The following is a 13610-nucleotide window of genomic DNA, read 5'->3' as shown; positions in this document are numbered from 1 at the left end:
AATTTGCATTGGTTTGTATCAAATTTGTAATGAATTGTGACAAAAGGTGTCAGAATTTTCTTCCTTTTAAAGGCTAAATAATATTTCATTTCATGTATATAACATATTTTATTTACCCATTCACTTGTCATTGGACCCTTGGCTTGCTTCCACCTCTTGGCTATTGTGAATAAGGCTGCTAAACATGAGTGTGCAAATATCTCTTCAAGACCCCGCTTTCAAATTTTTGGATAAACACCTAGCAGTGGAATTGCTGGATCATATGATAGCTCTACTTTTAATTTTTTTGAAGAACCACAATACTGTCTTCCACAGCAGCTGCACCAAGAGTGCACAAGCATTCCAGTTTCTCTCCTCCTCACCAGCACTTATTATTTTCTGGAGTTTTTGTGGGGTTTTTTTCCTTCTTTTTTTAATGGTGGCCATCCTAACTGCTGTGAGTTATCTTCAATTATAGTTTTGATTTGTGTTTCCTTAATGATCAGCAATGTTGAGCATCTTTTCATGTGCTTGTTGGTCATCTGTATATCTTCTTTGGAGAAATGTCTATTCAAGTCCGTTGCCCATTTTTAAATCAGGTTGTTTCTTCGGCTGTTGAGTTCTTTATATATTCTGAATAATATGGAAATATATCACATATATGCAAATATTTTCTCCCATTCCATGGATTGCCTTTTCACTCGTTGCCTTTGATGCACAGAAGTTTTAAATTTTGATGTAGTCTAACTTAAGTATTTTTCTTTTGCTGCCTATGCTTTTGATGTCATACCCAAGAAATTATCATCAAATCCAACATCATGAGGATTTTCTCCTATTTTCTTCTAAGAGTTTTACAGCTTTTTAGCTTTTACATTTAGGTCTTCAATAGATTTTGAGTTAATTTTGCATGAGGTGTAAGGTAAGGGTCCAACTTCATTCTTTTGCATGTGGATATCCACTTTTCCCAGTACTATTTGTTGAAAAGACTGTCCTTTCCTTATGGAATGGTCTTGGCACTCCTGTCAAAAATCACTTGATTATTGGGACTTCCCTGGTGGCAGAGTGGTTAAGAATCTGCCTGCCAATGCAGGGAACAAGGGTTCGAGCCCTGGTCTGGGAAGATCCCACATGCCGCAGAGCAAATAAGCCTGTGCGCCACAACTACTGAGCCTGCACTCTAGAGCTGGTGCTCCACCACAAAAGAAGGCACCACAATGAGAAGCCCTCGCACTGCAACAAAGAGCAGCCCCTGCTCGCCGCAACTAGAGAAAAGCCCGCACACAGCAACAAAAACCCAATGCAGCCAAAAATAATAAATAAGTAAATAAATAAATTTATTTTTAAAAAATCACTTGATTATATATCCAAGGGTTTATTTCTGGCTCTCAATTCTATTCTGTTGGTCTATGTGTCTGTCTTACTAGTATACCACAGTTTTGATTACCACAGTTTTGTAATAAATTTTGAAATCAGGAAGTGTGAGCTCTCCAACTTTGTTCTTCTTTTTCAAAATTGTTTTAACTATTTGGGGTCCCTTGAGATTCCATATGAATTTCTGGATTTTTCTTCTATTTCTGGAAAAACTCAGCTGGGATTTTAATAGGGATGACACTGAATCTGTAGATCGCTTTGGATAATATTAACATTTATAGCAACATTAAGTCTTCCAATACATGAACATGAGATGGCTTTCCATTTATTTGTGTCCTCTTTAATTTCTTTCAGCCACATTTTGTTGTTTCCAGTGTACAAGTCTTTGTCCTCTACGTCTTAAGTTTATTCCTAAGTAATCTTATTCTTTTTGGTGCTATTGTAAATTGAACTATTTTTGCTTTGTGTATTTTTAAATCTTACATAAATGGTATCATTAAGTATATATATTTTTCACAATTTTCTTTTTCATTATGATTACGGTACGTGAAATGTTTCACTATTATTATGGCACACTGAAGTGTAACAACATGTACAAGAAAGAAACATGATACCTTCAGGACAGCTGTCACAGCTAGGGAGGAAGAGGCAGACGGGATGATGTAAAGAAGAGATTTAGCTGTATCTAGGGGTGTTTTTCTGTTGTAATAGGAGACCTATAGAGTAGATTTGTACATTTACTATATTTTCCTCATTTGAAATACCTTATAATTTTTAAAAAGTTTTTAATAAAAGAACTTTAGAAAACATGAACACATTACTGTGAGGTAAACAAATGTGTACTACCTCTTGGGTCATTAACCTGGACTGTCACCTCTAGACTGATTAATTTTCTGTTGATGTGGCAGAGGGTGACACTATTCAGCTTGTATCCTTTCATAGTACTGATGTCAAATGAAGCTCAGTCCAAATACAGTTAGGAAAAAGGGCTATACTATCAGTAATACTCCATTTTTATTAGGTTTGATGCTTCTGATAGTAGCTAAGCCAATACATACAGGAAGTAGTTTTTGATACTATATATCAAGGTGGATATTTTCCAGGGAAATTTTTAATGCATTAATTTTGATGTGTTTTTTAAATAAACCTACTTTCTTCATGAGCTAAAAAGTAAAACAGGGGGTAATTCTACAGGAAAAATTCAAAAGACACCACTTGAGCTGTCAAGCCAATGGTCTCTAGCTTTCCAACACGGAATCTGAAACAAGCCCAAAGAAATAACAGCTCTAAGAAGTAATCTGGGCAGTTTTCTTATTAAGGCAAGGCACTGCTTAGAGAAACATTGTATCAGAGTATCAGATTAAGAATAACACTTCAGTGGTGACTCAGTACAGAACTGAAAATTATGCTAAAGTCTACATTTTTGTAGAGTTAACCTTCCCTGAGGAAAATGCTACACTATAATATTTTTTACTATTCAATACATATAATTTGTTACTCAACCTGATGTACAGTTAAGTGTCCACTTACAAAGCTATTTTTTAAAATAATCAGATAGAAAGGAGGAACATAAAGAATCACATAAATTCATACAGAATGTATCATAAGACCACTGTTTAACTCTATCATAGTTTTCGTTTTAAGACAGTTGAGCGAAATATCTTTTAGTAACAAATGCTTTAGCAATTTTGGCATACAGAATGAATCACAAAATTTAAAGACAACCAAGGAGACCACCCTTAATTCAGGAATTAATCTCATTTACTTGTGACTCTGATGATCACATAGAATGTCACCTTCTCCAGTGTAACAGCCTCATACTTAACCTAGCACACGGTAGGCATGTAATAAGTATTTGCTGAATAAATGAATTCTCATTAATCCTTGATGCACTGTTTTCTACCTGGGATCAAGAATCTGCCATATACTTCGAGCCTCTCTGGGTGTTGTTTCAATGAAATTATATTATTTTGATTTTCATATCCTGCTTAAATCTTTTGATGAAAAGTCATTTTCCCCCCAATAATATGACATTTCAATGCAACTTAGCCATGAGAGGAGAAATGTAGATTAATATTCATTATACTAACTTATATACTACATATAATGAACATATAATATTCATTATACTAACTATATAGCAGCTTCTGTGGGTTCATGCTGAAAGTATAAAAGGACCCAAGTTATAATAGTAACTCTTGGGAATTTCCTGGTGGTCCAATGGTTAGGACTTGACACTTTCACTGCTGGGGCCCAGGTTCAATCCCTGCGGGGAACTAATATCCCACAAGCCGTGTGGCCCAAATAAATAAATAAATAAATAAATAAAAATAAAACAGTAACTCCTCATGGTATTTTTCTGGCAATCTTAAACCACAGAATTTAAACATGTCATTCATACCACAGAAGATCAATCTTAAACTAAAGCAGTTCTGTCATGGATACTATCCAAGGCGTTTAAGTTCTTCTAGACAAAAGGAATGTCACTGTCAGGTAAATTTAGCCTAAAGAATGTCTCACAACATGAAATCTCAAGAAAATGTTATATGAGGCTTCAGATTACTTGTTTTAAAAGAAACACAGGGCTTCCCTGGTGGCACAGTGGTTGAGAGTCCACCTGCCGATGCAGGGTACACGGGTTCGTGCCCCGGTCCGGGAAGATCCCACATGCCGCGGAGTGGCTGGGCCCGTGAGCCATGGCCGCGGAGCCTGAGCGTCCAGAGCCTGTGCTCCGCAACGGGAGAGGCCACAACAGTGAGAGGCCCCCGTACCAAAAAAAAAAAAAAAAAGAAACACACCTATCATACATTTGGAATTATCATTAAAGATGCTCTTCCCTACAACAAAGGCAAAAGTATTACTTTTCAATAACAAAAGAAAAATGAATCAGGTGTCAGGAAGTGGGTTTAGAATGTGGCTAAGTCTGGGAATACATTTCCTCTTTAACATAAGAGACAAAAATTTCCATTTACATTCAGCTTCCTAAAGAAGATGAAACAGATACATAGCTATGTCATAGATTCAAAAGATAAGACTCATGGAATATGTTAAAAATTGTTTTAAATATTCACAGGTAATTTCAAGATTATCAAAAATAAAACTCACAGAGAATGTTGGCCCACTGTTGGATGCTACGACAGTATAAACTTCATCATGCAATTTTACTGAGAGCTCCCAGTTGGCCACTTGTGGTTTTACAACAGGCACTCTGAAGTAGAAAGAAAAGAAAAGAAAAAGAGTTAGTAATTTTATATTATCCTCTCTCAGTAAACTGATTTTCCTTTGACATTAAGTGTGCAGAGTAAAACCGCCAAACACTGCATTTCAGAACATTCTATTCTTGGAAAAAAGCTTTAATATGGAAACTAGAGAGATTAAAACCAAAAAAGAACACACACACACACACACACACACACACACACACACACACACACACACACACACTCCAAAGACAACAGCAGTCATTCTGAAATAACTGTGGTACCATCACCTCGTCTATGAATTTGAGCTGCTTAATTTTGACAGTCCTTCAAAAATTAACCTCCTTTAACCAATGTTAATTTCTTTTCAATATTTGGTCATTGTTCAAGACTGTTTTTAAAACCTTACAATGCTAACCTTTACTTTTTTTCAGGTTGAGTTATAATTTGTATGCAAAAAACTGCACATGTATACAATTTGATGCATTTGGACATATTTATTCACTCATGTTACCATCACCACAATCAAGGTAATAAACATATCCATCACCTCCAAAAGTTTCCTTGTGTCCAATTGTTTTGTTTCAGTTTCTTGTTTGTTTGTTTGTCTGGGTGAGAAAACAACATCAGTGATGCTAGTCTTAACACACAGGTCTTTTCCTGTGAATGATCAATATTACGTGCTCCAGAAAAATTGGGACAAGCAGCCAACAAAAAACATTTTTGGAATACAAATGTTTCTCCCCAATTTTTAAAGTAACAAAATTTTAATGATTTCTGAATTAACCTAATTTAAGTATGGCATATTTACATTATTTATAGTTGTGAAGTAATACTGACTAAGCACTAAACATGCAGTATCAAGACTCTGGCTTAATTCTTATTTCTAAAAAAATGTTGCAGGCTACGTTTTAATATAACACCGCCCTGAATTTCAAACGAGTCTCTGTGTAGTCAATAAAAAAAAGTCATAGTCAAAAAATTTATGATTAGAATCAAATCACCTCTAGTCACGATGTCTAATGGAGGATGATTAATAAGTTTAGGTGAATATTTGTATGCAGCACACTACTTACTGAATTATTTTCTGAAGATGAAGAAAATGTTTTTAATACTACACAGATAAAAATTAAAGTTTAAAAAAATGCATAAACAAATCAAGACTAATGCACACTGTAGGTCTGGAAGATTCTTTTTTGGCAATTTGAAGAGGATTGTTTCAGAGGACAGAGCTTCATGCATGAGAGCTTGAAAGAACAACAAGGAAGGAGAGAAGAGGGACAGGAAGTGGGGGGAGAGAGAGAGGGAGAAGGCATATGGGGCAGAGAGGAGGGAAAGGAGGAGGGTGACTCTGCGATCCAGGTTGGCCTCTGTTGGCATCTTGTCCACAGGGCATTTGTTTGTTCATGTTTGTCTCCCCCATTGGCCTGTGAGCTCCTAAAAGCCCAAGATCATGCCTTATTTTATATCCCCAAACCTCAGCACAGGCTGGGGAGAAAGGGCTGAGGGGAAAGTGGGAAAGAAGCAGTGGAGCATCCACTAGGTGCCAAGCCCCTCACAGGAGACACCGTGTCTCCCCAGGGACACATTGTGAGCCACTGAAGGAGAGAGAGCCTTGAGCTCCCAGGCTGCCCCGGGCTGCCTGGGACTGTGTGGATGACCTCACTATGCTCACCTGGTACAACTTCAAATGAGGTTAACACCTCATCCTCTCAGGAGTACTGCGATGACAGAAACAACCTCATGGCTAGATTACTGTGCAGCCTGGCTTTCTGGACTCTGCTATCCTCGATAATTAGATCACTCTCCTGTTCAAGACTGTTCCGTGGTTTTCTATTTTACACCAGGTTAAACCTTAATTAATCAACCTATCATTCAAGTTTCTTAAAAAATAAGTCCCCACTCTTTGCATTTCATTTTATTTCTGATTATTCTCTGACTTGTACATCTGGCTGGGCCAAGGCCTGAAATTCCTTCACAAACCGAACTGAGCCAAGCTGTCATGAGTGGGGTAACCAAGCACAGTGGCTACAAGCTCAGGCGCCAATGACTTGCCGAAGTTGGCAGAAAACCCAGCTCCGTCATTAATCAGCTCTGACCTTGAGCAAAAGTCTGTTTCCTTATGTATAAAATTAAGATATAATAGCGTCTGCATCATAGTGATGTACTGAGGATAAAATTAAATAATGCATGTAAGTGTTCATTTTTATTACGATGATATACTCCTATACTCTTGTTCTCCCCCATAACTGAAATCCCATTAAGGAAACTTTAGATTCCTTCTCTCTGCTTCTCAAACTAACAGATTTTTCAAAAAGAATATTTATCTTCCTCACCTAATTATAGTACAAACTTCAGTGATCTCCCTTCTATTTAACCTCTAGTATACGTTTAATACTTTTCACAATTCAGTGGCCCAATAAGTCTTTCAAGTAAATGTGGAGCCCAATTTCCCAAGAGGCTTCTTGGGAAGTTGTTGATCCTGACATCCTGTTCAAAAGCAGAACACATTTTCCCACAGAAAGCAATCTTACAGATGGTGGCGAGATGTAGTCGCCACTCTTTGGAACCTAACTACTATTTATTTTTCCACTGTTTTATTTTGATCCACATCTGTTTCATATGTGTTAGAACCTGCCCCAAGAGGACCTGTAGAGAGAGCATAGGCTCTTCTGAGTTGAAATGCTGAGGTCTGATCTCAGCCCGTTCTCTTACTAGCATTTTACCAGGAGCTCATTCAATCCTTTTGAACCAAAATTTCCACACCTGTAAAATAAGGATCAGAGCAGAGTTGGTGAGATAACAGGGGAAAGCTGCTGCTGCTTCTGAGCATACGACTCCTGAAGCAGCACTTTTCTAACCATATAGAAAGAGGCTTCTCTGTGAAAGCAAGACCTTGAGACACTAAGAAAAGACGAACAAACTGTGGAATCTCTTTATATGAGTTCACTCTTCTACAAACAAAGTTTGCTATGATTCCTTCTGGCTTTACATAAGTTTGAAAGTAGTTTGTTTTGTTTTGTTTTTGAATAAAATGGATGGGGTTGGGCATATATGCCCAATATAAATATCAATAAGCTCTACAATAGAAATAAACTATAACTATAAATAAAGATAATAATATATATCAACCTGAAAGTATATGTGCTCTATTTCTGCAAAATTACTGAAACCAGATTAACAAGAATTATTTCAAAACAATGAAATTAAGTCCACCAGCACAAACATGTCTATAATGATAATAATTACCTAAAGTTATATTTTAAATTTTAAAAAAGAATTATATTTCTTCACTAAATCCAAAATAGTCTCAAAGAAGATTTTATGAACAACTCGCTGAAAGGGGGGGTAGGGGTGGGAGTCTTGGAGCTTTACTCAACTCACTGTAGTAATGATATACAGAAAACAGCCCCCTCTACTGAAGTGTCTGTCTAGTGAAACAGGCTGCCATCTGATCAAAAATTTCATCTATGTGACTTATTAGTTAACTGGAAAGCTGATACCATTTAAGCTACTACTTCAAAAACAAACAAACAAACCAGTAAAAAGGAATTCACATAAACAGCTACTCACAAAGCAAATCAAATAACAGCTCTTACCCAGACCTGTCCACTTTGATTATCATCAGTCAGCCAAAATGAATATGCTCAATTAAACTAAATTTTTCTACATTTTATGGTAAAAAGCTGTCAGCTGACTGTCACAAATGTTAATGCTAATACATTTAAACTTATTGGAATATTTTACTCAAAAAGGTGCAAGGAATACTAACTCAAGTATGTTGCTATTGCATGTCATTTGTTAAAGCAGATTTTGTGTAAACATAACTAACAGCATCTTTAGTTATCAAGGATTATAAGCATCTCAAAACCATAGTGTCAGACACTCAGAAATGCTGGTTTACAATTGTGCCATTACCTATTTAGGAGTGAAATACTGAGTTAAAACAATGTTAGTGGTCAAAGAATCATTAAGCAATCCTTCATCATAACTTTCACAGTGGGTGGTCTGTAAAATGATCAAGAATAATATGCTGCATTCCACGGCTGCAGAGGTCAGCTTCTGCATACAAATCTTTGCAGGAAGAAAAAGGCCTTCAGAAAAGTGGGCCATTCATCTGCACCAAGTTCAGAGAATTTCCAGCATGGTGAAAAGATATGTTATGCAAGCACATAGATGTATTCAGTGGGGGTAGACAGAACCAGCTACATGGAGACTACAAAGGAGCCCTCCCATGGCTCATGAATAAGTCGAGGAAATGATCAGAAAAAAAAGGAGAGAAATGTTTAGACAGATGGCCCACTTAAAATGCCTGAGACAGGGCATAAGCAATTTTAATGAAACTTTAGATCTAGCGTATGAATTGTGTCTTATTTCCTCCAGGAAAAAAAAAAAAACCCAAAGAAGACAAAAATTCAACAATTCGCTGAAAACCCCACTTTTAGCAAGTTGGGATGGAGGAAGAGTTTTATTAGTGTGATAAATTCACATAAAATTCTTCACAGAGCCATCAGCTATCAAAATGAATACACAAAGCATGGAATGAACAGATTAAAAGAATTTTAAACAGAAGTCTACTGCCAAACCAAACAAAAATCTAAGCCTTATTATGTGAGAACTTACAACACTCCAACATTAAAGTTCATCACTGCAGAAGAAAGATAAAAGCAGCATTTTCAGAGAACCTCTTCAAAGCTAGAACTTGTCATAGTGGAGGAATAGACTTCAGACTGTATGCAGTTTAAAATGTGTACATTAGAATGTAGGACACTGTGTAGAAGAATGTGTATCACAAAATAGTGCTAGAAAGAGTTAAGGAACATTACCAAGTCTGGAGTCTTAGCATTACACAAATGATATCTGAATCTACAAATGGATAGTATGACTTATAATCTTAAACAGATTTTAATATTATGCAAACCCTATTTTCTTCTTCCACCAGTAAGGGTTTATGGTTCTCAATTTGAACTTTGGGCACAACTAGTGAAGAAAGACAATGATGGTGGTGATTAACCATCACCCCTGCAGGCCCTAGAGTCTGACTGATTGATCACTGACCACAAAAGCTACATGACCTTTACAAGTTACTATACTCCTTGTGCCTCAGTTTCCTTGTCAGTAAGACAAAGACAATAAGAATACTTAATTCACGTGTTGATTAAATGAAGTAAAAGGTATAAAATGGTTAGACTGGTGCTTGGCACATAAAGGCTAAATAAGAGACACTATCATCATTATCATAATTTGGTGCAATATCTGAAGTCCACCTCTATTATTTCAACAACCTGTTATTCAATATTAATATACAATTTACATACAGTGAAATTCAAAAACCTTAAGTTCCATCATTTATCTTCCCCACAACAGTTCAACAATAGTGTCACATAAACAAACTTCAAAAATATGCACTCTCGTGTGTGGTTTTTGCCCACTATAATTCTTCTGAGGTTCATTCAAGTTGAATCATTCATTCTTTTTCGATTGCAGAGTAGTACTCTACTGTATAATACAAGCATACTAAAATGTGTTCACCCTTTTGTTGATGGGCATTTGGGTTGTTTCCAGTTTGGGACTCTTATGGAACAAAGCCACTATAAACATTCTTTGTACAAGTCTTTTTTGAGGACTTCCGTTTTCATTTCTTGTGTGTAAAAAATCTAAGAGTGGAAATTCTACAGTGAACGTATGTTTAATTTTACAAAAACTGCCAAACTGTTTTCCAAAGTATTAAAACATACCTATACTCCCATCAGCAATGGAGTTTGCTCCACAGCCTTGCCACCATTTGCCTGTGTTAGTCCTACTCTAGCCAGACTGGAGGCTGAGAAACCACAACTCTTCATATGCATTTCCCTTAGGACTAATAATGTTGAACACCTACACATTAGTGCTTATTGGCCACTTGTATTCAAGTTTTTGCCCATTTTGTATTAGGATGTTGGCATTATTATTACCGATTTGCAGGAGTTCTTTACTTCAGATAGAAAGCCTTTGTCAGATTTATGTATTATTAATATGTTCTCCCCCCTGTGGCTTGCTTATTAATTTTCTTAAAAAATCTTACCTTCAGGAGAATTTTTAATTAAAAAATTAATTTTTAATCTTTTACAGCAGTTTAAGGTTTTCAGAAAACTTCAGCAGGAAGCACAAAGATTTTCCTAAACATACCCTCACTCACCCCACCCGACACAGTATCCCTGTTAATTAACATCCTGCATTAGTGCAGTACATCTGTGACAACTGATGAACCAAAGCTGATGCATTATTATTATTAACTAATGTCCACAGGGATCACTGTTTGTGTTGTACATTCTAGGGTCTGAACAAATGTATTAGGACATGTATCTACCATTAAGGTATCATACAGAATAGTTGCACTGCTCTAAAGAATCCCGTGCTCTACCTATTCAACCTCCCATCCTTACCCCCACCGAATCCCTGACAACCACTGATCTTTACTGTCTCCACAGTTTTGCCTTTTCCAGAATGTTGTACAGCTAGAATCATACGGAACGTAGCCTTTTCAGATTGGCTTCTTTTCGTTTAGCATTATGCATTTAAGGTTCCTCCATGTCTTTTGTAATTACAGAAGAAATATTCTTAAAGCAAACGCCATCATGCTAGAAGATACAATGATGTCTCATTTTAATTCCTAAAATTTGAACTTCTTTTACACCAGCAGGAAAATAAATTCTTAAATATAATTTTTTAAAATTATATAAAAATTATATAAAAATTTAAAATTATATAAAAATATATAAAATTATAAAAAAATAATTTTTAAAAATTATAAACAGCTTTAGTGACATAAAATTCACACATCATAAACTGAACTCACCTGAAGTGTACAATGCATTGGTTTTTAGTATATTCACAGAGTTGTGTATCCATCACCACAACCAATTTTAAAACATTTTCATAAACCCAAAAGGAAACTTTGGACCCATTAGCGGTCATTTCACATTTCCCCCTCTGGCCTATGCAGCTACTAATGCACACTCTATTTCTACACTTTGCTTATTCTAGACATTTCATATATAATGAATCATAAAATTTGTAGTCTTTTGTGCCTGCCTTATTTCATTTAGCATAGTGTTTTCAAATTTCACTCATGTTGTATGAAGTATCTCATTTATTTTTATTACTGAATAATATTCCATTCTATAAATACACCGCATTTTATTTAACATTATATATCTATTAATCACTTCATGGACGTTTCCACTGCCTGCTTATTATGAAAAATGCCCACTATGAACATTTGTATACAACATTCGTGTGGACATATGGGTTAATCTCCCGTGGGTATATATAGCTGAGAGTGGAATAGCTGGGTCATGTGATGCTGTCTTACATTTTGAGAAACTGCCAAATTATTTCCAGGTTTGCATCATTTTACTCATAAATTTCCACCTGGAATGTATAAGTGTCCCAATTTCTCCACATCATCAGCAACACCTTGTTATTGTCTTTTTGATTATAGTCAGCCTAGTGTATGTAAAGTGGTATCTCATTTTGATTTTGATTTGCATTTCCCTAATAACTAGTGATGCTGAGCATCTTTTCATGGGCTTGTTGACCATTTGTATGTATATCTCCGCTGGAAAAATTTATATTCATTCCTTTGCCCATTTTCTAATTGGGTTGTCTTTTTTATTATTGAGTTATAAGAATTCTTTATATATTCTAGACAAAAATCTCTTATCAAATACATGATTTGCAAGTATTTTCCTCCATTCTGTAGGCTGTCTTTTCACTTACTTGATGCTGTCCTTTAAAACACAAAAACTCTTAATTTTGATGCAATACAATTTATCTATTTTTTTTCTTTTGTTGCTTATGCACTTGGCTCTTACATAAGAAATCACTGACTAACCAAAAGTAACAAAGATTAACTCCTATGTTTCCTTCTAAGAGTTTTGTAGCTTCTCTCTTAGTTTCATGCTTTTTTTAAAAGTTCATTTTTGTGCACAGTGTAGGGAGGGATCCAACTTCAATTTCTGACATGGAGATATCCAGCTACCCCAGCAGCATTTATTGAAAACAATTATTCTTTACCCATTGGATTGTCTTCATAATACCTGTTGAAATCAGCTGATCATACTGGAACAATTTATTTCTGGACTCTTAGTTCTATTCCATTGATCAACACATCTACTATTCCTATGCCAGTACCACACTGTCTTGATTACTGTAACTTTGTACTAAGTTTTGAAATTGGGAAGTATGAGTCCCCCAGTTTTGTTCTTCTTTTTTGAGATTGGTTTGGTTATGCTGAATCTCTTGCATTTTCGTACAAATTTTGGAATATGATTATTTCTGCAGAAAAACACAGCTGGGGTTTAATAGGGATTGCATCAAATCTGTATGTCAGTAATATTAGGTCCTCTGATCTGTGAATGTGGGATGCTAACCCATTTATTTAAATTGTCTTTATTTCAACCACTGTTTTGTAGTTTTCGGTACACCAGTCTTACACTTCTTTTTAAAAAAATTTTGTGCTTAAGTATTGTATTTGGTGCTTCTGTAAAATAAAATTGTTTTGTTAATTTTATTTTTGGTTGTAACACCGCTATTGCATAAAAATAAAATTGATATTTATATATCATTCTTATATTCTACAACCTTGCAAAAGTCATTTATTAGTTCTAATAGGTTTTTTTGTGAATTCCTTAAGATTTTCTACATACAAGATCATGTCACCTGCAAACAGAGATAGTTTTACTTCTTCCCCATCTTGATACCTTTAATTCTTCTTGCCAAACTGCCCAAGCTAGGAACTCTAGTACAATGTTGAAAAAAGTAACAGCAAATTTCCTTGTCTTATTCCTGACCTTAGCAGAAAAAACATTCAGTTGTATACCACTAAATATGATGTTAGCTATGGATTTTTCGTAGATGGCCTTCATCAGGTTGAGGAAGTTCCTTTCTATTCCTAATTGGTTTTGAGTGTTTTGGTTTTTTCTTTTTTACTAGATTTATTTATTTATTTTGTCTGCATTGGGTCTTCGTTGTTGCATACAGGCTTTCTCTCTAGTTGTGGCGAGCGGGGGCTACTCT

General features: G+C 35.6%; 1 protein-coding gene across 2 annotated transcripts in view; it reads right to left on the bottom strand.

Moving 5' to 3' along the window:
- PCCA (propionyl-CoA carboxylase subunit alpha) overlaps nucleotides 1–13610 on the bottom strand; it is a 355728-nt gene that overhangs the window by 119801 nt on the left and 222317 nt on the right. For both annotated transcript variants that reach the window (XM_059995774.1, XM_059995775.1), the window contains one exon: nucleotides 4456–4558. In XM_059995774.1, coding sequence (XP_059851757.1) covers nucleotides 4456–4558 — 103 coding nt within the window. The remainder of the gene's footprint in view (nucleotides 1–4455; nucleotides 4559–13610) is intronic.

Source organism: Delphinus delphis, chromosome 18, assembly GCF_949987515.2.
Source record: "Delphinus delphis chromosome 18, mDelDel1.2, whole genome shotgun sequence".
Classification (NCBI taxonomy): Eukaryota; Metazoa; Chordata; class Mammalia; order Artiodactyla; family Delphinidae; genus Delphinus; species Delphinus delphis.
This window is presented reverse-complemented; position numbering and strand designations above follow the sequence as displayed.